Genomic DNA, 24,467 nt, shown 5'->3' with positions numbered 1-24,467 from the left:
GCTTCCCTGCAGTCCCGTGCTTTGTTTTGTGCCAAGCTCGTTTCTTTCCACTGCTAATGAGCAAAGTCACAAATCCAGCGGCCCAGGGCTGCCGAGATCAGAGACAGCGTTTCCACCCACTCTCATTAGAAACGGGGGACTGAGCTCATCCCTCTGATCCACTCGCCCACACACACACACACACAGAAACAGACACATACACCAAAGATGACACTCCACATATACACATGCACATAAAGACATAGAGAAACAAATGTATACTGTATGTACATAAGACACACGGTGCACACACACACACACACTTACATGTACAGTATCACACTAAATGTCTATTAATGGGTTATTAATAATACTGATATGAGAGACTGATATTCTCCAAAGCATCAAGAGCTGCAAGCATTACTCTCTTTGCAGTCACTGTTAGAACTGCTCTACAAGTCAATCTGTCTAGAAGAACTTAGCTCCACCTTAAGGCCAATGCTGGTAAAGACATACATGCTCTGTGCAGTGGCAGTCTTCTGGTGATGAAATTGAATTCAGCGGGAAATGTTTACATTGGCTATGTTTACATGGTAGATGTTTGCCCTTTTACACTCGTCTTCATTCTTTATAGGGTCAGTGTCTACCCTCTCCCCTGTGGCATAAACAGGCCTACTTGGTCAGCCACAGATAAAAAAAAAATGAGTATCTGAGTGAAAGCATGGTCTTGCCATCATTCTTTGGTAAAACATATTATGGTTTAAGAACAAAGAAAGAAACCACACATACAAAGGGTTCCATGTAGAACCCTTGAGGGTTTTTATGTGAGAACAAGCCAGGGCAGGGGTGGGTAGAGTACTGAAAATCTATACTCAAGTAAAAGTACAATTACTCCCTTCAAAAATTACTTGAGTAATTTGTTGTTCCTCGCAAAAAATACTTTTTTTTACTCATATGCGTTACTACCCACCCCTGAGCCAGAGAGACTTTTCCCTATCAGAGTGTAGGGCACTGGAGTAGGGTGGCCAAAGGTGAACTGGCCAGCAACCAACATACTGAGCCTGCTGATATCACCACCACCAGAGGACCCATTGCCCGACACGTGAGCTACAGTGGAGGATGAAGTTCACTGAACCCAAATAGCACATGGTGGAAAAAAAGAAAAAGATGGTTATCACTTCTGTGGAGATGCTCTGCCTTTGTTGCTGTATGTGTGTTTGAGCCATGTCAACCTCTGAACTAGCTGTCTCTTTCCCAGTCTGATAGCAACAAAAGCAAAGAGAGTTTATCAAAGGGGAAAGGAGGGGGTGGTTGAGTCCACATCACGGGACTGATATAGATCAAAGACACAATGACTGTGGATTCACTGTCACTTTGGGATGAATCACTATTTCTACTATGTTGCCACTACATATTAACACAACAGCTAACACACCCCAGTGGAGTGTTAATGGATTCAGACTAGCATCTAAAATTAAAACATGCTCACTGTGACTAAAATGGGATTTCACACAACATTGACAGAGGCCTCTTGTGTGAAAACTGGATCACATTTTAATGCTGACTAAAAAGAACAAATCCAACAATAAGAACACCAACAACAAATCAACAACAAACCAGAAAAGAACATGATTCACCTGGCCCTTTGGCCTTCGCTGAACACGCACACCTGGGATTGTGTGTGAGGCTCTCCGTGAGCCTCTCTTGAGAAATGTCCTCTGCCATTATCACTCCTCGTTATCTTCACTGATACAGCAATGGTGACCTGTGATGCAAACTGTGATGCAAATGGATCCTTGTTGTCACACCGGGCCGTGTCGCAGGACAGGAAAAGAGAATCCAAATCATTACTCATGACTGACTGAGAGGAGGTGAGAGTCCAAAGAGATAGGACTGCTGAAATGTGACATTACTCATGCATGAGTCAAGCTTGGACTGAGATAACCCAGCGTCTGAGGAGGAGTGGTTGTATTGGTGTGGGTCCAGTAGTCCATGCGACACAAAACATCTCCTTTGGGATCAAGTCAAGATCAAGACTTCAATAGTAAACACCAGAGGAAGCCTTGAGCCAAAACCAGCAGCTGACCAGGATCTGAAGCTGGTGGGAGTTACAAGATGTCACTCACATTCACATTAAGTCTCTCACACACACACACACACACACACACACACACACACACACACACACACTCTCTCTTTCTCTCTCTCTTTCTCTTTCGGACGTTTCCTGTTGTGTGTGTCCAGTTCTGTAAGTTCTGGCAGGCTACTTCCTCTTCTTCTCCTTATCGGCTTGGCCTTTGGGCACAACGGGCATGAAGTATGCAGGGAGGAGGGCACAGCGCAGGGCGAGGAGGAGTGGCACAGCCATGTACACCACATTGAGCCCCATCACCACACGCCAGGCATCCGAGGGGATACGGTAGGTGAAGGGGGTGTGAGAGTGCAGCGAAGCCCCAATATGGCACCACTGAGCCTGGAGGGGGAGACACAGGGAGAACAGGGTTATGGAGATCAACGGACATGCACCCTCCTGGTTTCATTTCATCACCTTGTCCAACGTGCGAGATGTTCATGAGGAGAGTTACCTGGGTCATGGCTCCAGCAAAGAGCAGGGTCCAGTCCAGCATCCAGCCGTTTCCGGGAGTGTTCAGACCGTACACACACGCCCCCATGAGGGGGAGGCCATAGAACAGGAACGCCAGCATCTGACACGTTCACAGATACAATGGGGTTAGTTCAGTGTTTCCTGTAGATTTTTTTTAACAGGTGGCGGCAGGCCATGTTTTAAATAGGCTACATCAATACAATAATATGTGAAGTGAAACTGGACGGGCCATAATAACCTCTGACTAGTTTTAGGCCACTTATTGTTAAATTGCAATGTGAGCGGCAGCCAGCAGGGGAGGATACATTTGCAGGATTATTTAAAAATGAACTACAGTACAACTACATTGTGAGTCTGCCCTGATTCTGATACCGTGGCGGTCTTAATTTAAACCATGGCGGGTCGCCATGCTAAAATAAACTTAGAGGAAACACTGTAGTTCCTTCAGTTAAGAACACCAATAATAATGGTAATATTGTGTTTTTTTTGCACGTTTTCAGAAAATACAACATGCAATACTACACAACAAAGACAAGGCAAACCTTTTAACAAAGTACTACAGATAGTGGGAATAATATATGATAAACTGAAATCTTAACAAAGTACTACAGATAGTGGGAATAATATATGATAAACTGAAATCTTAACAAAGTACTACAGATAGTGGGAATAATATATGATAAACTGAGAAAGTAGCCAAAGTGGGCAGCCTGTTCGCTCGGACTTGCATTGCATGACTCACCATGACTTTGGGAAAGGCCACATTGTCCTTCAGGTAGGGCTCATACTGGTAGATGAAGGTGAAGCACATATCCAGTCGACAGTCCAGAACCACCTGAATCGAGCAGTACAGATAAAATTGATGGGATTGCGAGAACATAATATTACAATTCACATGGCAAACATTCAAGAGTTTTCAAAAGATGCTCCGAGGTGGGCTTGCATGTCAGACAGACAGAGACAGGACATTGGACAAAGTAGTCCTGAACTCAGATCACGAAGACTCACAAAAGCCCTGAGCACAGTGAAGGCCATCCCTCCCAACAGCATCAGGGACAACAGCAGGTCAACTGGCCGGGTCAACACACTCTTCTTCTGCTGAGCAGCCACCTGGATAAACACAAACCAATACAGGTATAAATAAGCCCTTACAGACAGGCCATTGATCCCACATGTATTGGCACACACACACAAGTATGAATGTACATACATATACATATACATATATACAATACTATCAGACACATTCAAAAACCTATACACACAAGACATTCACACACAACCTTTTTTCTCTCTCATAAAGTCCTGAGAGAATTTTCAGCACAGCATGTCCTCTACTACAGGTCATAAATGCTAACTAGATTAGCATCCTCTCTTTCAGCATTCACCTCATCTGCAGGGATGACTGGCATCTCTCTGGGCCGACACAGGAGTGCTACAGCACAGTATATGGGCAGCACCAGGAAAGGGATGTTGCGCCAGAACGCAGGAAGAATACTGCTGCCATATTTACCTGCCCAGCAAAACCAGTGAATAAATAAACAGCAGACAAACACACTTTTAAGATTCGGGACGGGTGTTAGAAACCGGCAACCAAACCTAAAAAGTCTGGTAGCAGACAGATGTAAACAGTGTGTGTGTGTGTGTGTGTGTGTGTATTTCTAGAATATGTATCCCTAGAATATGATGTTATCTGCTTATCTGCATTCTTCACACTGTCCACTTTCCTGCTCTAGATGAGTTACCAAAGTAGAAAGCATATGTGTGTGTGTGTGTGTGTGTGTGTGAGTGTGTGTGTGTGTGTGTGTGTGTGTGTGTGTGAATAAGAAAACATATGACTAACCAATGACGATTCCTGGGATGAACACGATCTGATTGGCAATAGAGGAGCCAGCCCAGAAGAGGCCATGGCTGCGGAACGACGTCCTGCAGAGAGAACAAACAGCAAAAAACCAAAAGCGTGTGTGTTTACAGTATGGCCTCATTTGGCCCCGGAGTCCCCCTGAGCACAACCCTGCTGTCACTGCTCCATGTCTGTGAACCTACCCAGGCAATAGCCACCGACCACCTCCTATGACCACTGATGGAACAGTTACAGTGAGTGCACTGGTGTTTTGAGTTTTGAACATTTTCCCAAATCCATCCCTCATGTCTTCTACTTGCACAGTATACACACACACAACCTCCTTGACATGAGCACAATCAGTAACACCACAGTGGTCTCCCTACACCCTGTTATATGTTTCTCTTCCCTCAGTCATGAGGGTTTGCTTGCCTGCCTGCAGGCTGTAGCCAATAGTAATGGGAAAGGACAGGGTTGACTGACTGAATTGTGAAGTGATTGAATGACTGACAGACCAATCACTACAACCAGGGCCTTGCAGGCAAGGAAGATGATTGGCTTGTCATATTACAGTTAGGCTGGACTGTGGACATCTGTGAGAACAGTCAAATCTGTCTGTACATTATTAATATAATATGTTTAATGTTTTTGTCTCTTTATCCATCTTTTGGCAGTCTGCTCCAGCACTCTGAAGTTATACTCTATACTTCATTCAACAAAAGATAAGAAAACACATTGACCTCTCCAGAATAAGTCCCGCCTCCGTAACTTCCGTATCCATCCAACTTCCGGGCGTGGATTGTCTATGAGAAATAACATGGCGTTTCGAAATATCATACCGGTAAAACATCTGTAGGTAGCGAAGTTGAAAAAGCTGGTGGGCAGATTGGCCTACACACTTCTGCCATATAGTTTCCACTGGATTTTTTGATTGTCGGTGCCGTTTAAGTAATATACTATAGACTATATTTCTTAAACGGCACCGAAAATCAAAAAATCCAGTGGAAACTAGATGGCAGAAGTGTGTAGGCCAATCTGCCCAGCAGCTTTTTCTACTTTGTCACCTACAGAGTTTGACAGGTACGATCTTTCAAAACGCCATGTTATTTCCCATAGACAATCCACGACCGGAAGTTGGATGGATACGGAAGCTAGGAGGCGGGATATATTCTGGAGAGGTCTATTATGCATTATGTTTGGGTAACACTGACAGGGATATGTGGTGTATAGATGAACTTATTCTTATGTCATACAGTAACAAGCAAATTTGAACTAGTGGCATGAACTTAAGTAGATAGTAGGTTGAAGACTCAAACCCAATGCAATACAAGCTGCAGACATCCTTCCCTGTACACCCTTACGTTATGGCGCTCCCGTGACGTCACATTGTCGTGCTACAGGTCGAGAATGGTGAGTATGCAGAGGCCCTTACCCTTGGCTCAGGCGTCGCACCATCAGGAGCTGGAGGGTGAAATGCACAATGCCGTCCCAGTAACACATCATGATGGCATACGATGTGGTGAGATATGGCTCTCCCTGAAATACAAAGAGGGTTTTTATCATGACTGGGGGCATGTTCAACATTAGGCATCATAGAATGTGAAAGCCTGTTTGTGTGCTGATGGCGCATATGATGGTGTATGCAAAATGGTCTTATGTCTACCTTCTTAAGGTAGAATCCCATGAAACCCTTGATGTATCCATCCTGCTCCAGTGCATTTGTTAGTCCAACCATGCAGGTGAACGAAAGCTCTGCAAACACTGCAGAACAAAACAAACGTACTCGATATGCCACCGCCTGACACACACACACACACACACACACACACACACACACACTAAGCAAAATATCCATCATTTTTCTGTTTCTTTGCCTCCTCCTCCAGACTTTTCTCTGAACTATTCTCCATCAATTTACTCCTTCGCGAAATTGATTTATGCTGCAGTAGGAGGAAGGTAATGAGGCTGGCTTGCAGACCCAGAGGGATGCCCATTTATATTAGGGTCCCCCAAAGGGTGACTTATCCTAATGCTGCAACGACTGGAGGCAGAGAGGGCACATCTGTGAGCTTAAGCCCAGCCCTGGTGATGACTGGTGGGGTGAGTGAACAGGATTGGGGTTGCAGGGCAGGCCACACAAATGAAGAGTGACATAGGAATCAATAAGAGCAGAAAGGTGCCCCTGAAGGAATGAATATGCCCCACACAAAGGTGGATAGAGGACACCAGCAACCCAGGCCAGGGTTGCAATGAATAAAATAATACTGAAATAATATGGATACACAAATATACATACAAACGCACACACACACACACACACACACTATAAGAGAGGGGTTTGACTGAAAGGAGGTACCATAAAAAAGTGGGTCCACAGCCTTTTTGTGTCGCATGGTGAGATAGACCACAAGAAAGACTGACAGCAGGACCACGGCTCCCATTGCCAGGATCACTGCAGGTCTGCGGAGACATAGCTCAACATGATGGATGGTCCTCACAGATAGCATCTACGGTCATTAACTGCTGCTCATTAACTCTAGTGGCCTAATTTATTAATCTGAATCTGATCCATTGATTGTAAGTGGTTTAGGCCTATTTATAACTGCCATGGGATTATTGCACGCACTTATATAGTGACTTCTTATAATGACTAAAGTTAAGAAATAGCTAACATGGTAACATGGTGTTTCTCTCTCTCTGGTTGTGTGTGTGTGTGTGTGTGTGTGTGTGTGTTAAGAACTGAAATATATGACACACTTAATATGATGTTATCGCACACGACTACACCAACAATGGGTTTCTAGAGCACTCTACTGGTATACTTTGGTATGACACTGACACACACCCCTCAATCAAAAACGATATGGTCGTTTTACACTTTAACACTCTTATATGATGAATTTAATCTAAATTGTATCTTACTCTTGAACCGCAGGAACGTTGTTCATTCCGCACAGCAGAAAGGGTGCTGTCAAGGACAAGATCAAAACTCCAGCCTCCTGTGGCAGACTTATTCCCATGTTTTCGCTGTGAATCAAACAGGTTCTGAAAGTAATACTCCTCCTTATGTTAAACTCCTTGCGGTGCAGAGGCCAAAAAACGTCAGCACAAGCGTTCCCCGCACAAACTAGGCTATGTTTTATATTTTTGTCACTCACAGCTGCCTATTATTTTGTGCGCTATCTTAAATGTAGTCCTCGTGGTGTGTCTGACCGACCGACCTACAGTCTCACATTAAGCAATGTAGAATGCCGCGTCAGGACAGGTGTCAAAGTCCAAGAACTTTGCAACATACCCAGACCCAGACATCCCAGGTTCAGAAAGTAAAAGTCCTCCTGCCATGTATATTTTCTGCCTGCCCACTTAGGCCTACAGGTGATGCCACGAATTAGCTTACCAAGCTGACTGAAACGGTTGTACTAGTTCGAGGATCAACTCGTTTACTAAATGGTTGGAACATGTGGCAGGACTTTTACTTTCTGATCTTGGATGGCTGTCCGCCCTATACTCCAGGGCAAACTTCTTTAGTAACTGGCAAGCACTGCGCAGTACTATAACCTTTTACTGTCTATGACTATAACTTCCACAAGAGGGGGCAATGTTACCACGGAAGACCGTGCAAGCTTAAGCCTAGGTACATTTTAAACAGATTTAGGGCAACTGTGAATACATAATTACAATAGCGTCTACTATTTATCTGTTGGCGCATGCTATCACTTCTTTAATTGTCCTTAGAATTACTGAATTGTGCAATATAGCGTTTGAACAGTGAAAAGTGTCCTACCTACTCCGACATTTAACCTACGTTGTGTTAGCTGATGCACTAGATGAGAGTTTACGCAGAGACCACTCGCGAGATGGTATGACGACATTGGAAGCCGGCGGAAGATCCCACCTTCCCAGGATAAGATGGCGCCATTGACCAGGAAGTACGAAGAACAACAGTGCTGAAAGTACACGGCTGGAGCTGCGCCCTATAAAATAGCAGAATCGAAAATTTGTCAAACACAACATCCCAGACGTAGAGGGGGAAATCCTGTGACAAACTGGAGACAAGATGCCGTGTATATCGGAACGGTAGCGCAGCCCATCGGGAGCCTGAAAAGTGGTCTAGAACCATTTCACTCTAAAAACAGAGATAACGGTTTTTATTCTGGTCTCCAGCGTTTAGAGAACCAATCATGTCAGGCAACAGACATTTCAACGTTCATGAAGTGAGCTGCTGCATAAAATACTTCATATTTGGATTCAATATAATATTTTGGGTAAGGACGCATTTTCAAAGACACATTTGTGCGACAGCATTGTGCGGGGATGTTATGGCCACCATGTTAACCTAAATCGATATTTATAATATTATTCACCAGTTTATCAAAAGGTAGCTTACCTTTTAAATTAGTATCTATTTATTTGGAACTGGCATATGGAAATGTTAATTTTGTAATGTTTAGGCTAACAGAATTATGCTTGCGCATGAATGAACAGATGCCCGTCTGCGCTACAAAGCCCCTGCCTTTGTTACGACTGTAGTCGTGGGCGTGTTATTCCGTGCTCTGCACTTGTCAAATAACTGAGGAATGCGCGCCTCTATTTTGACATAAGTAAATGGCTTCGCGCACCTTAATTTACCGTCAATCTTTGCGCTTTTCTGATGTGACATTAAGTTTACAATAGACACTTTTCGCACAGTAAGCTTTTGAATAGGTATTAGCCTATGGTATTAGCGTGTGGAGTCAAGTGAATGGGTGACCCTAACCTGCCTACATTTTAGTGCATCTCAGTCTAACTATGAGTGTATAATTTGATACCTATGTTAAGGTATCTAAATAAAGTTTTTACACTTTTACTGGTAACTTTAAATGGCAGGCATTGGGTTGTCCTTACAGCAATGAAGATGGACAATTTATTATTACTAATGTAGCTACAGGTCGTTTCAACAATATCGAATAAATTGTCTGTTTTAAACATAGAGCTTTCTATAAAAGGTATATACTTCAAAAAATGGGTTGTCACAGCTGAAAGCTCTTTAAAAAATATATATACTCTTTCTCGAAGGGTTCTAACTTAAGTGGAGCATGTTTTGGTTCTGCATTGGAGAGCAACTGAAGAACCCTTGATATTTGTGCTTGTTAGAGTGTAGCTGCAGTGTTTCCCATATTGACTTATTTGTGGCCCACCACAATATCAACATTGACCACCGCACAATGATTTTCCTGCTTGTACTAAATTGTGCTTAAGTCTGGTTAGAATCATAACCACACTGCACTAATTTGTTAAAAACTGTTGCATTCAGGTTAATTCTGCAAACCTACCACCACAAATAGAATTAAATTATGTGGGAAACACTGAGCTGTCAGTACTTGCCCCTCCCCCTCAGACTGCAGGGGGCCATTTCTGGCCGGAGATGTGAAATGTGTGTAGATAAAGTGATTTCTGCCTCCCAAGCCCCTGCAATTCCCCTTTATTTACTCTGGCTCTAAAACATAGCAGCAAAGGACACTGGGTAGCCAACACAAATGCAGTCACTGGTTCAGCTCAGTAATTGATAACACATGGACCAAGGGGTGAACTTTTCTCTCATATTTTGGAAATACGACTGCATTCTGTTAAAGAGAACAGCAACAGTGATGCTTGAAGCCATAACCATCATATACTGTATGTTTTTTGGTTAAAGACCTAGACTATTGAAATGTGTAAATCACCAATACCTACTGACTCATGGTTGAGTGAGCATAAAAGCCAAAAGCCTCATTTTGGGCCAACTGTAACAATGATTCTCTATGAAATTTAACTTGGCCTTTGGGAACAGAAGGAAAACAGTTATTATAACATAACCCTCCTACTTTGTTAGTGGACATAGGCAAAGTTAAGAAAACAGACAAGCCCGGACAAGCTCACGATGTGTGTATGTTGTTGTTGGATAAACAATGTCTCTTACTTTTGGCTTTTCTCTTTCAGCTCCTGGGAGTTGCCTTCCTGGGCATTGGGCTCTGGGCTTGGAATGAAAAGGTGAGCTCTGTGAATGGGTGCCTTCTAGACGTGCCATCGGAAGCTTGCAATCACTTAAACGACAACTCTGGTCTAAGAGCAGAGGCACCAAAGCGACATTAATTGGAGTAGAGTAAAACCTTAGTATGCATTTGCAACGAAATAGTATAGTATAGTATATATACTTTTTTGATCCCGTGAGGGAAATTTGGTCTCTGCATTTAACCCAATCGGTGAATTAGTGAAACACAAACAGCACACAGTGAACACACAGTGAGGTGAAGCACACACTAATCCCGGCGCAGTGAGCTGCCTGCTTCAACGGCGGCGCTCGGGGAGCAGTGAGGGGTTAGGTGCCTTGCTCAAGGGCACTTCAGCCGCGGCCCACTGGTCGGGGCTCGAACCGGCAACCCTCCGGTTACAAGTCCAGAGTGCTAACCAGTGGGCCACGGCTGCCCAAATAGCATATAGCGTATAGCCTTAGGCCAAGCACACTACAGGAAAGTACCATAAAAACCATTATGATTAATAGCCTAGGCTTTTATTTTCTTAAATGGCCAAACTCATATACTTAAATGGCCAAACTCTTATATTTGGAACAGGAGTTTATACTGCATGGGCCAGGCCTTTAATTCCTTTCACACAAAGCCTTTGCTCAGTAAAGATGGGAAATACTATCATATTGATTACGGTGTAAATCATCGAGGAATGGACACAAATTCTGACTTTATGGTCACCAAAGGTAGGGGGGTCAGCACCTTCTTTCTCCTCTCTTCACCATGCTGCTAAATCTGAATTCATTTGACTGTAGCCTACTCTGGTGCTCATGGTTTCTGATTCATGGTTTACATCTAACTGATCTGTGTGAATCTGTACATACTGTAGCATGTCCATATTGACCCAAGTTAAACCATTTAAGACTCTGGCTAACACTCCCTGCCTTTCATCAGTGGAAAATATGTGTTTTAAGCAATGCCGTCTACTTGGAACTTTTGTGTGTGTGATCTTAGCATCCTAGGGCTACATTGTGTGACATTCGGTAATCGACTTGTTTACAAAAGTGAATGCCTTGTGATCGCTTTGTCAACAAAGTTAAAGTTGCTTTGGTTTGTCTGCGGGGACCCAAGCGATTATGTACTGTATATGTTATTGTATGTGAAACACTGCATCAGGGCCCATGACAGCAGTGCACTGCAGCCTCACTGGGGTGTAGCATGGGCTGGCTGTGTGATGACAGGAGGTCAAGGCTGGGTGGCGACTGGGACATCAGTGCGTGGCCTTAATCTCCTGACATCTGTGCTGCCCCATCTACTGCCCTTTGTCCATGATCAGACTCATTTCCTGAGTTTTGTCTCCCCTTGTCTGAGAGAGGCCATGCCATGGGATGCTATGCATCATGTGTATGGTACAGGCTAGGCTTGAGATGAAGCAGATCACAGAAGATTGTCTCAGGGTTCAAATTTTAGTTCCAACTTAGACGCATTGGAATCGAGCAGTAGTCTATTCCCCATTGTTTTAATGTGTTGAGAATAGGACCTAGAAAGTGCACCACAGTCCTTAACAGTCTGACGTGTGTTCTGTCTTAGCCATTCTGTATACCACTCTTTAAACTGTGGAATATGCATTTTAAACTGATCCAAGATTATGGCTTTTTTGCCTTGGATATACATGTAAGAAGATTACAAAGGGCGGCAAAGCACATATTTTTCGTGTCTGAAAAAAAGGGCTCTAGAGTAGAGTTAGGGTACCACACCCATTCTTCACTCCATCCAGCCAGAGCAAGAGGCAGCCATGTCTGACTATAGAAGACAGGAATGCAGTTGTTTCCTGCAGGGAAGCGTATTAAGTGGGACTCTGAAATTATCTCAGCACCCACCAAATCTTATTTTGAGTGTAGATTTTAAAGCTACTGTGTGTTGGATTTAAGGCAATTTATAAGTAGAAATGAAATATAGTATTTATTTTACTAGTGTATATCTATCTACCTGTAAATACAGGGAACGGTTCCTCTCCATGGAGTCTGCCATATTGTGTCGTCATCTTACTACAGAATCCCAGAAAGGATCTGTAGCTTTAAAGTGTGTGTGTGTTTGTGTGTGCGTGTGTGTGTGTGCGTGTGTGTGTGTGAGTAAGAGAGAGAAACACGCTTATTACCTTTTGTCTGCGTAATGGTAATTTCAGTGCTGAAAGTGACTGACCCATGTGAAAGTGATTGACCCATTATGTAACATGAAAAGTGGAGTCAAACGTGGTGATGGTGGTGAATCATTGCAATTCTATTCATCAAATACTGTAGGCCTAGAGTATTTCGGATGAAAATGTTCAGCTGGAGTCATTCATCCAAACTCTTTCTTTCTTTCTTTCTTTCTCTCTTATTCTCTCATGTGTAATTGCTTCTACTCCCCCCCCCCCCTCTCTCTGACTTGCTGTTTGTCCTGTAGGGTGTGCTGTCTAACATTTCCTCCATCACTGACTTGGGAGGCTTCGACCCAGTGTGGCTTTTCCTGGTGGTGGGAGGTGTGATGTTTATCCTTGGATTTGCTGGCTGTATTGGGGCACTGCGGGAGAACTCTTTCCTTCTCAAATTTGTAAGTTCCTCTACCCCCCCCCCCCCAAACATACCTATACAGTACACAAACATAAACATTAACCAGTATCTCTCACATACACACTTGATAGTTTCCCAGGACACAGCCTTACTCTTCTCCCAGAACCTTAAGGGGCTGAGGTCTGTGTTGCTCTTGCTCTTCCCAATCTGAGGCTTCAGTGGGAGTGGTGAGCAGTGATGGTGGGCATTTCTCTCCCTGTCAGATGCCGTTTTCATGGCATATAGGAATCCTAGGCTAGGGGACTTTGTGGTTCCAATGAGAATCCTTGGAATTGGAACCATCTTTTCCTTACAGAGTATTTTCAGTTTTGGTAGAGGTTATTGCAGTGTGTCAAAGACCATATGTCATTATTCAATGGTTAACTGTCTCTGTTAGATGTGTTTTGGAATATCCAAAGATGATTACCCAAGTCTTGACCTCTCGGCAACTTGGCACTAAGAGACTAAGTTGACATGTCCACTTGCTTAGCTAGAACTGCACCTTGTAGGGTTGAGAAATGAGTTTGGCTGTTGCAGTGGCACATCTCTGAAGCATACCACTGTTGCTTATTTGATAGATCTTGGAAGGCAGAGAGGGTGACTAATTTGGGAATGAGCTTGTGGGTCTGTGAAATACTGTACAGAAGATTCCTGGAAAGAAACACTGTAGTGTTGCAATTGTTTTTAATAAAATCTATTTTGACATTTAACAGTGCTTTAGAGGTAGTTCATATTATTTTTAAACAAACTGTAGTGATTGATTCTGACTGTTTTGACCTTCAGTTTTCCGTGTTCCTGGGGATCATATTCTTCCTGGAGCTAACTGCCGGTGTGTTGGCATTCGTCTTTAAAGACTGGATCAAGGACCAGCTCAAGTTCTTCATCAACAACAACATCCGAGCCTACCGGGATGACATTGACCTGCAGAACCTCATTGACTTCACCCAAGAATATGTAAGTGGTGGACACTCATCCTTTTTAGCTCTCTCTCTCTTTCTCTCTCTCTCTCTCACACACACACACACACACACACACACACACACACACACACACACACTCCGTGAACAGAGTGTTTAATGCACAGAAGCTATATACAGTATGTAGCAATTACATCATAAACTAGAAATGCAATTCCGAGGAATTACACGAGGGGATGCAGTCTGCTGGTTAGGGTGTTGGTGGGGCTGTTGGTAGGGTAATTGTGATACCTGCAAAGGAGCTTTTGGAGTAACCAAATTTGACATGGCATTATTCAGATATCACACTCAAGGTGTTTTTGACCTTGACATTTGACCTTCAACCTTCAACTCACTTCATCTTTGAGTCCATAAAAACACTCGTACCAAATTTGAAGCATGTACGTCAAGCCGTTCTGGAGATATAATGCTGAATGCATGATATATGGCTGGGACTTTTATTTTGACACACAGGAAACACTTTAACAGGATGTGTAGTTCAGGTAGAGCTAGATTGTATGCTTAGAGGCTGAGACAGTTGAATTCCTCACAGGTGACACCTGTGCCAGTGTTCTGATTAGCCTGGGAACTGCTCTGAGAACTACTTAACGAGCGCAGCTGGCTCTATTATGACATCACAGCCCCCATTCAAGTCTATGGGGGAAAAATACACTTTTAATTACAAATATCTCAAAAAGTATAAACTTCTCAAAAATGAAAAACGGATAGGACGGTAAAGCCTTGGAAGATCTACGGAACGGTGTTTGAACCAAATTTGTACGTTAAGCGGTTTGGGCTGAATAGCACGCACAAAAAGGTAAAAAGAAAAATAATAATAACTAGAAATGCAATTCCAAGGAATTACCAGTGCATGAAAATGCTAAAGTTGTGATGTAAAATATCATGTATAGTTAAAACAGATAATACAGAGATGGTTACTACGGTGATGCTAGGATAGGCATGGTGGTTGCATAGCTTAATAAAAGTTGATAGTTTAAAAGTAGACTGTTTAAAAGCTGAATGTAGATAGTTTAAAAGTTGTTGATAGACAGCTAGTTTAATAGATAGTTTAATGATGGTTTAAAAGTAGACCGTTTAAAAGTTGAAGGTAAATAGTTTAAAAGTTGTTGACAGACTGGAAGTTGAATGAATGTTGATATTCAAATAGTTTAATGGCTGTGTATAGGTTGATATTTGACGATAACTGAAAGTTGGAATGGCTCTAATGTTTGCTAGCAGTTATGCTAAGATTTTTAACTATGCTAACCATGCTACTTAGCTAATGTTTTATAGCAGTGCTAGCAGTGCTAACCTGCTAACCATGCTACTTTGCTAACGTTTTCTAGCAGTTTAATGAATGTTGATATTCAAATAGTTTAATGGCTGTGTATAGGTTGATATTTGACGATAACTGAAAGTTGGAATGGCTCTAATGTTTGCTAGCAGTTATGCTAAGATTTTTAACTATGCTAACCATGTTACTTAGCTAATGTTTTATAGCAGTGCTAGCAATGCTAACATGCTAACCATGTTACTTAGCTAACTTAACTAACATTTTCTAGCAGTTTTGCTAAACATGCTAACTATGTTAGCAATGCTAACATGATAACTATGTTAACTATGTGACTTAGCTAACCAAGCTTATCATTTTAGTAGTTATGCTAACTATGCTAATTAACATGCTAACAATGCTAGCATGCTAACTATGTTAACCATGTTACTTAACTAACTTAGCTAATCATTTTTAGCAGTTATGCTAACTATGCTAACTAGCATGTTAACAGGCTAGCATTCTAACTATGCTAACCATGTTACTTAGCTAACTTAGCTAATCATTTTTAGCAGTTTTGCTAAAAATGCTAACTAACATGTTAGCATGCTAACTATGCTAACCATGTTACTTAGCTGACCCCAACTAGATCGGCACGAAACTTGGGCGTTGTAATTGATGACCGACTTAATTTTTCTGAGCATATAGCTTCTATTGCAAAATCATGTCGGTTTATGCTTTACAACATTAAGAAGATCAGACCTTATCTGACACAAGATTCCACACAACTTCTTGTTCAGACCATGGTCATCTCTAAGCTGGACTATTGTAATTCACTATTAGCTGGCTTACCCGCTTGTGTAACAAGATCATTACAGCTGATTCAAAATGCTGGAGCACGCCTGGTCTTCAATCAGCCAAAGAGGACACATGTAACTCCTCTCCTAGTTACTCTCCATTGGCTCCCTGTAGTAGCCAGAATTAAATTTAAATCTCTCACTTTGGCCTATAGGACACTAACTAGATCTGCTCCTAGTTATTTTAATTCAATAATCAAGCCTTACATCCCCAACCGCCCACTGCGGTCTTCTGGTGAGCGTATGTTGTGTCGACCAGTCATGAAAACTGGGTCTAATTCCAGACTCTTTTCTTCAGTGGTTCCATGTTGGTGGAATGAACTGCCCAGTGCTCTCCGTTCCTGAGGTAGTTTTGGGTCGTTTAAGAGGGGTCTAAAGACATTCCTATTCAACATATACTTAGTTGTTTAAGCACTTATGGTTTATATAATGTTGTTTTATTTTAATTGGGCTGTTAATTAATTTGACATTATTGTTTATTATTGATATTCTCCTTAATGTAGTCTTAGCATGTTATTGTTTTTATATTATTGATTGAATTGACATTATTGTTTTATTATTGCCTTTCCCCTTTTTTACATTGCTTTTTTATTAGGCTATTGATTGAATTGATATTATTGTGTACTACAACTATTCTCCTTACTATATTTGACCTACATTTTAATCTGTTCCCTGTTCAATTTTAAATATTATGTTGTTTTGTATTTATGTGTCGCTTTGGACAAAGGCGTCTGCTAAATCCATAACCATAACCATAACTTAGCTAACCTAGCTAATCATTTTTAGCAGTTTTGCTAAAAATGCTAACTAGCGTGTTAACATGCTAGCATGCTAACTATGCTAACCATGTGACTTAGCTAACCTAGCTAATCATTTTTAGCAGTTTTGTTAAAAATGCTAACAATGCTAACATGCTAACTAGCTACAGTGGGTAGGAGTCATAGTTGATGAAAAGTGTTGATATAGTTGATGACAAGTTAAAAGTTGTTGATAGACAGCTAGTGAATGTATATAGTTTAAAAGTTGAATGTAGATAGTTTAAAAGTTGTTGATAGACAGCTAGTTTAATAGATAGATAGTTTAATGATAGTTTAAAAGTAAACCGTTTAAAAGTTGAATGTAAAAAGTTCAGTAGTTTAATGGGTTACATTGTTTAACAGTGGATTATTGTAGTGAGGACTTTTATTTTGAAACAGTTTTGGGCAGAGGAAACAGTTGAATAGGATGTGTAGTCTTAATTGACCCAGATTGTATGCTTAAAGCCTGAGGCTGCAGGTGGCCTGAACACCTGCCATAGGATTCTAATTGCTTAACGGCCGTATTATAATGTCACAATCGGCAATGTTAAGTCTATGGGGATTTTTAAAAAGTTTTTCTTTAATAGTTTAAAAAGTATAAAAGTTTCAAAGTTGAAAAGACATAGCAGCTTCGTCCGTTTGAATACCTACGGTACAAAGTTTGAATGAAGTTTCTAAGTTAAACTGTTCAAGAGAAATAGCGTACGGAAAAAGTGGTAAGCGGAATAATAATAAGAAGTTGCCTAGGAAGAACAGTACAGTGCATTTTCATGCACTGTAATAAGTTGCCTAGGAAGAACAGTACAGTGCATTTTCATGCACTGTAATAAGAAGAAGTTTTCGGATTTCAATAGAGGGGATGCATCCCCTCTAATTCCTCTCCCTCGTCACTGCTTGTCTGTGCGTCTGCAGTGGGAGTGTTGCGGAGCCTTCGGACCTAAAGACTGGGATCTGAACATCTACTTCAACTGCACAGACACCAACCTGAGCCGGGAGAAGTGTGGGGTGCCATTCTCATGCTGCACCAAGGACCCTGCTGTATGTACACACACACACACACACACACACACAAATCCCATTCATGTTAGTTAAACATTCAACATGTTACTGTGAGGTGGGTGAGCCTTTAAACATTATTCTCTGTGAGGACGGATATGAACTGAACTGTAGTCTCACAGGGCAAACAAGTTAATGGTAAAGTTAGGCAGTGATATCAGAGAAATAAAAATGTACTGTATTTCATTCACTTGTAAGCAACCTTGTAACTACTTGACTGAGAAACGTGCCATTTCTTTTTCCAGGAGGATGTGATCAACACACAATGTGGTTACGACATACGCGCCAAACCTGTAAGTGCCACAGTACCGATACTTTCTCTTCCCTCTTTGGAGTGCAGAGGGAGTGGTTAAAAGGAGAGTGAGATGGCGATTAGATGTAGAGGTCTGTGAAAAGGAGCTGTTGATAATGAATGGGATGAGAGAGAGAGAGAGAGAGAAGAGAGAGACAAACAGAAAATTCACAGGAAAGAGAGTTGAAAACTTGTACAAGTCTAAACCCAGATTGTAACAGATTTATGGTGTGATCCAACCAGTAAAAAATTAGTATGGCTTGTGGTAAAGAAAAAAATGTGGACCACTAAAAGAAAACACCATCATCAGATTAGTTCAACCTCTTTTTCCTTGCAAAGAGCCTGTGAACAGCTACAAAATGCCAGGGGAAATTTCTGGGGTCAAATGGAATACTCTTGGGTGGTTCGTCCATTTAAGATTTTAAGATTTATTAGTCAGAACTCTGAAACCCGTCAGTATTCTATGGTCTGTCTTTGAGTTTTTCTCCGAGCAGCTGGACTTACTTCTTTCTTTTTCTCATCTGATCTATGGTGATTTCATTGTTTTGAATGAGCTGCCTGTTGGTCCGCCTACCATTACTCATACTGAAACAATGTGCCTCTCCCGAGTGAGCTAGATAGAGAAAGAGAGAGGGAGAGAGAGAGAGAAAGAAAGAGAGAGAGAGAGAGAGCGTAAGCAAAAATAAACCATGAAAGAAAAAGTAACAGAGGCAAAGAGGAGAAAAATAAAGAAAATAAACAACCCAGCAAACTTGTGTACGTCAGATACTTTCCCCCGTTTCTCAGCTAGAGACACAGTCTGGCTCTCAGGCATGACCGTTTGTGGTGACGCAGGAATGTATATCAAATTATGGAAAATACTGTTTTCTGCTGCTGAAAAGAATGTGAATGTCTCCAGTTGATTTTATATCCAATAGGCCACCTTGAGGTAGCTAATAAAGATATTCACATGATGTGAATAAAGATTGCTTTGTTATGAAGCACACAATCATGCTCTTTCTGGGGGGAGCTGTAGCACAAGTGGCAGAGCCCATACCGTGTATCACATTCGGGTCTAAGTGCCCACGGGGACCCAGGTTTGATCACGACCTGTGGTCATCTCCCGATCTCAAACCATCTCTCTCTCCAACTCGCTTCCTTTCTCTCTCTGCTGAGAAAGGGACATATTCCTACATATAGACAAAAGCCCTTAAAAACAGCCTTTCTCCCTTCCTCCTCTGGACTTAACATCGAATGGAATTCTGTCACAGTGTTGTAGAGTATAAACATTTGCTGGCAGCGATTCACTAGCAAACATATCCAAACCATGATGAGATGTGTGATGCTGCAAGCTTGTGAGAAATGCTAAATGGTAGTTGGACTACATCTGATGATTGTCTCTGACATCACCCTGCAGTGTATGAACTTGAGGTACACTCAGAAAGTGAAGACCTCATAGCTCTTTGTATCTGTGCAAGTCAACCTAACTTCTAGCCTAGCCTCTAGCTAACTGGCTCGAAAACAAATCGTTACATTGTATTGCATGCACAGCAAGACTGAGCAATGCATTAATTGGTGACCGGATTGAAGCAGCAATGTAATCTAGTGTGTAAGAGCATTGCATCAACATTAAAATGACCAACACAGTACAAATGCAAAGAAAATACATGTCATCTCATCTCAACTATGGGCGCAGCCGTAAGGTCATATGGCCACCTCAGGGTACCCTCGAGTACTCCGAGGTAAAGGGGGCGTGCCTGCGTGAAATGCCGCAAGAAAGCTGGGTAATTTACACTTTCCAACTCGGGCGGGACATTTACGAGACAAATAGAAAGGGCCATTAGACCGTAGTTTATTTGTAATGCTACAAACACACAAACCTCTCCGAAAACATAACCACCATGGAGGAGCCAATCAGACCTCTAAAGAACCCTAACCTTAGGGATTTTTTTTTAATGAGACATCATTACCTCAGACTACTCAGTGTTTCCCCATGTTTTTGCCAGGACTTGGAGCAGAGGACATTCATCAACACTAAAGGCTGCGTCCCGCAGTTTGAGAAGTGGCTGCAGGAGAACCTAACAGTGGTGGCTGGAATCTTCATAGGCATCGCCCTACTTCAGGTAAGATGGAGAGGAGAGGAGGAAATAGGAACCTAATTAGGACATGAATAAGGTCACACTCTGACACACTTGAGGGGGGGGAGGGGGGTGAAGTGTGAATGTCAAATCAACTGCCAGCTGTGAAAAATTACACTATCTAAATCAATGAATACAACTGTATTCATTTTTAACTATTTTCTCCATAAATGGAAACCAGCTACCAGCCTACAGCTACCTATGAAATTGAGTAAAATTGCAGTGTACTTTGAACTGAAATTATACAAATTGTTGATAATTGTACACTCTGGGTATACCCTTTACATACACAAATACATCTAATTTATGAGTACACCAGCGTTTTGATCTTGTTGCATTTGTCCAGGTTATGCCATTAGTATAGGGTTTTCACTATGCCATTAGTATAGGGTTTTCACTATGCCATTAGTATAGGGTTTTCACTATGCCATTAGTATAGGGTTTTCACTATGCCATTAGTTAGATTTTTCACTATGCCATTAGTATAGGTTTTTCACTATGCCATTAGTATAGGTTTTAGTTCCTATAGGTTTTAGAATGAATAGCTATTTTAGTTTCATTGGCTCTTTGTGCTAAATAGTAGCATTGTGAAGATAATGAAAAGTCCATAATTAATGGTTAACCCATCCCCATCATGTCCTGATCTGAACTGAAGAGGACACTAATAGCTCTGTTCTACAGTATCTCCATGTGCTCTTTTGTGTCCTCAGATATTTGGAATTTGTTTGGCACAGAATCTCCTGAGTGACATTGAAGCCGTTAGGGAAAGCTGGTAAGGAACATTTCTTTCTTTCTCTCTCTCTCATTTGTCTTACATACACAAATCATTGCCAAGTCCCTCCTCTCCACTGCATCAGTGAAGTGCTGATGGTAGCTTGTGTGTGTGTGTTTCTCTTCCTCAGCCTGTTCACCTAACAGTGGAGCCCGGGGGGGGCCCAGAGCTGAAGCTCCACACACACACACACCCCTCGTCTCATTTTCTATAGACTGGAACTCCCCCATCCACACTCACACTCACAGAGAGAGGGAGGGGGCGAAGCTGAGGCTCATCAGGCCCTCTGCCGGCCGGCTACTGCACATCTGCCACACATTGGAGTACAGGATGCAGCACTTTATATCTGAAACATATAGACGGGAGAAAAACAACTGATACTTTGTACGTATGTTTGTTTGTCCAATTAAGCACTGAATGACATTGCATAGCAAGAGGATAATCTGTGTCTGTGATTTTATCTTGTGGATCATAGAGGAGCAATATGGCTTTCTGAATGACCCTTTCTTATACAGGCACAGTCTTTTTCAATAAGTTATTTTATAAACGTTAACGTGGTGTCAGACGCTACTATGGATTGTGATCCTTCTAAAACCAGTTTGGGATGGGTGGGTTGATGAAATGCACTGCATGCCTTTTGTTATGACATTTGTTTAAATCCATGGTGGCTACAGTCCATTTATGTTTTGGGTAGGGGGATACCGAGCTTTTGTTTTGGATGTTTGGATGATTTTTTTAGAATAGTTTTGTTTCCTTGTTCTTCCAAGATCACTCTCTGACAGAACAAGTTGTTTCTGAATATATTGTGGAAGTAGTGAAAAGCAAACTTTTATCTCTTGGTGCAATGTCGAAAATTGAAATGGTGTTTTGGGACATAGCCCTCTGAAAAAAATCAGGAAACTGTTATGGATCACCAAAACTAGGATCACTTTGTCAGCAGTGATGTATAGAGCAGAGGGTATCCTCTGCACTGTTTGTGTTTAAATGACATACCATCAGAATCTAAGGAGATGAAACATTTACAAACCAAAAAGCAAATACTACGCATTAAGATTCAAATGGAATCCTAGTTGTCTCTTATCGTATTTAACTTTGATTTTAGTACCCCAGCTTGTGTTATGTCTATAATGTTTAGTTTGTTAAGAGACAGCCCACCACCCATCTCTTCTGAGCCTGCCGCTGTTTGCCACGCAGCTGTGAACTGTGTAACTGACTACAGTGTAAAGATTTGATCAGCCACAGGTAACAGCAGCTTTAACCCACAATCCCAGGTCCAAGAGTAAAGCATTGTGAGTAAGAAGCTAGGTAGCTACGGTAGCTTGCTAATAGAGCTTTTGAGAGTTGAAGCATGGCAGCTCGTACCTCTGTCAGAATGGGGCCACTGAAGTCCCATGGCAGGCCAACAACAATATTGCAATGTAAACGTCCACTGTGTAAATTACAACTTCTTTGTGCCATAGTAGTTGACTGGAGATGATGTCCATTGAAAAATCTGTATTGACTCAGCTACGTTCTATACTGTCAAGATGGCGATGAGGCACCTTGCAGTGGGAAAATAAAAATATCAACTTCATATACCATAGACCAGCTCTGGAGTCGATGCAGCTCAAGTCCATATCCATGGACCAGTTTACATGAAATTAAATTATAGAATGCACTACAAGGCCTCGTTGGAAAGGCACATGTGTTTTAAACAGTTCACAGCACTCTTTGGCTATTGCTCAATGGTATAGTATAAACCGAGCCAAAAGTACCTTTCAATAATCAATTCAAATATGATTATTTGTGTTAATTAATATACTCCATAAAAAGATGGTTTTAGGGAGTCTATCGTTGTTATAATGTGAGCTTCTTATACACGTATACAAATGACAACATTAGTTGCTGTGCAGCCACAGGTTGTGTGCCATGGCATCACAGTAGCAGTTTTAGGCATGCCATCCAATGTGGGGAAATTTACCATAGACCTCTGTATTGCAGTTTTTAAAGTGGCTTCAATGTGTTTACAGATGGTTCTAAATAAGCATAGATGTCAATGCCCCGTCAGTATTTATAAGGTACAAAAGGGGTGTATGCTGTGACAGTGCCACACCCTATGGTCAACCAGTGTAAGGTCTTGCTTGTTTATAAACAGTGACTTGTGTCTGACAGAGTAGTCACTCTTTTCAAAAGGTGAAATTGTGATTTGACTGTTTTGTTGGACATTAGTGTGTGTGTCGTATTTGGCAAAGTTATAAGTTGGCGTGATGTGTGACTTTGTAAGCTTTGTAAAAAAGATTTAAAGTTGAATATGTTTTTTGTTTGGTTTTGTAAATGTGTTCATTAAGTGATTATTTAGTGAGCAGATTTGACAGCAACTGTCTTTTAAATAAAGTAATTCAATAATAAAATAATGCAAGTTCCTGTTGTGAAATAGTCTTTTCAAAAACCTTACAACAAAACAAACCACAGACACAAAACACAACAAAATATACTATATCTGATACAATTTTATGCAGAAAACAAAACAGAATATAACATATCGGATACAATTTTATACAAAACAAAACAGAATATAACATATCTGATATAATTTTATGCAGAAAACAAAACAGAATATAACATATCTGATACAATTTTATACAAAACAAAAAAGAATATAACATATCTGATACAATTTTATACAAAACAAAATATAACATATCTGATACAAAACAGAATATAACATATCTGATACAATATTATACCGGCTTTTGAATGCCTGAGTTCATAATGCGTAGTGTAGGAATGTACGCACATCTAAAAATTCAACAGGTTAGATACTAACCAATACAAGGAAAAAGAAGAGATAAGCACACACTGTCTTACATGCTCCCAATTTTAATAGTACAATGTTTTGACCACTCAGGTCTTCGTCAGGTACATACACATTCAGAATATAACATATCTAGGGGTCTAAAGGCATATCTGTTCAACATGCACTTAGTTTATTAAGGGCCCTATCATGACATTCTAAAGTGCATCGTCACTCCTCAAAAGTCTATTCAAATTTAGTAGGATGTCCAGTTCACATTGGGAGGGGTTTCGTTCTCAAAAGTGGAGCGCATGGCGTAACAAGGTGTTCCTAGGTCTTTTAATCAGTCATATGGGTGTGTTTGGGGCGTAACATCATTTTAAACCAATGAGAATGACATCTGTCATTCCCTTTAACGGCGCAACGCGCGATATGTCAAATAAATGCATCGGTATTTTGGCATTCAACGGCGCATTTGAAGGAGGCTGCTTACGAGACTGTATGGAATAGTCATTCTTAAACCATGCTTTACTAAAACCTAGCATAGCCTTCACGCATTTGCACTCGTCTATTAT

At 41.4% G+C, this 24,467-nt stretch overlaps 2 protein-coding genes across 2 annotated transcripts; one reads left to right on the top strand and one right to left on the bottom strand.

Annotated features, from left to right (window-relative positions):
* Positions 1–2,157: 2,157 nt before the first annotated feature.
* tm6sf2a (transmembrane 6 superfamily member 2a) lies at positions 2,158–7,477 on the bottom strand. The gene is made up of 10 exons (XM_076296004.1): positions 7,350–7,477; positions 6,784–6,887; positions 6,091–6,188; positions 5,860–5,963; positions 4,428–4,510; positions 3,973–4,097; positions 3,593–3,694; positions 3,327–3,419; positions 2,565–2,684; positions 2,158–2,452 (listed from the first exon to the last, which is right to left on the bottom strand). Exons 1-10 carry the CDS (start codon positions 7,445–7,447, stop codon positions 2,243–2,245), a joined length of 1,137 nt encoding a protein of 378 aa, XP_076152119.1. The 5' UTR covers positions 7,448–7,477; the 3' UTR covers positions 2,158–2,242.
* Positions 7,478–8,339: 862 nt separating this feature from the next.
* On the top strand, positions 8,340–23,520 carry tspan5b (tetraspanin 5b). The gene is made up of 9 exons (XM_076295022.1): positions 8,340–8,692; positions 10,386–10,436; positions 12,857–13,003; positions 13,786–13,956; positions 17,795–17,920; positions 18,184–18,231; positions 20,216–20,332; positions 21,058–21,119; positions 21,250–23,520. The coding sequence occupies exons 1-9, from the start codon at positions 8,609–8,611 to the stop codon at positions 21,260–21,262; spliced, it is 819 nt and encodes a 272-aa protein (XP_076151137.1). The 5' UTR covers positions 8,340–8,608; the 3' UTR covers positions 21,263–23,520.
* The last annotated feature ends 947 nt before the right edge of the window (positions 23,521–24,467 follow it).

The sequence above is a fragment of the Alosa pseudoharengus genome, unplaced genomic scaffold, assembly GCF_046254945.1.
Source record: "Alosa pseudoharengus isolate Yale_2024_CS ecotype anadromous, Long Island Sound unplaced genomic scaffold, YU_APseudo_1.1 YU_APseudo_1.1_scf_2, whole genome shotgun sequence".
NCBI lineage: Eukaryota > Metazoa > Chordata > Actinopteri > Clupeiformes > Clupeidae > Alosa > Alosa pseudoharengus.
The sequence above is the reverse complement of the archived record's forward strand: the minus strand, read 5'-3'. Positions and strand labels throughout refer to the sequence as shown.

Excerpts from the sequence above, each read along its gene's own strand:
- tspan5b (XM_076295022.1), top strand. The coding sequence starts at position 8,609 with ATGTCAGGCAACAGACATTTCAACGTTCATGAAGTGAGCTGCTGCATA. Across the intron at positions 10,437-12,856 it reads TCTGGGCTTGGAATGAAAAG|GGTGTGCTGTCTAACATTTC; the intron begins GTGAGCTCTGTG and ends TTTGTCCTGTAG. Across the intron at positions 13,004-13,785 it reads ACTCTTTCCTTCTCAAATTT|TTTTCCGTGTTCCTGGGGAT; the intron begins GTAAGTTCCTCT and ends TTTGACCTTCAG.
- tm6sf2a (XM_076296004.1), bottom strand. The coding sequence starts at position 7,447 with ATGGGAATAAGTCTGCCACAGGAGGCTGGAGTTTTGATCTTGTCCTTG. Across the intron at positions 3,420-3,592 it reads TCACTGTGCTCAGGGCTTTT|GTGGTTCTGGACTGTCGACT; the intron begins GTGAGTCTTCGT and ends TGCTCGATTCAG. Across the intron at positions 2,453-2,564 it reads TTGCTGGAGCCATGACCCAG|GCTCAGTGGTGCCATATTGG; the intron begins GTAACTCTCCTC and ends CTCCCCCTCCAG.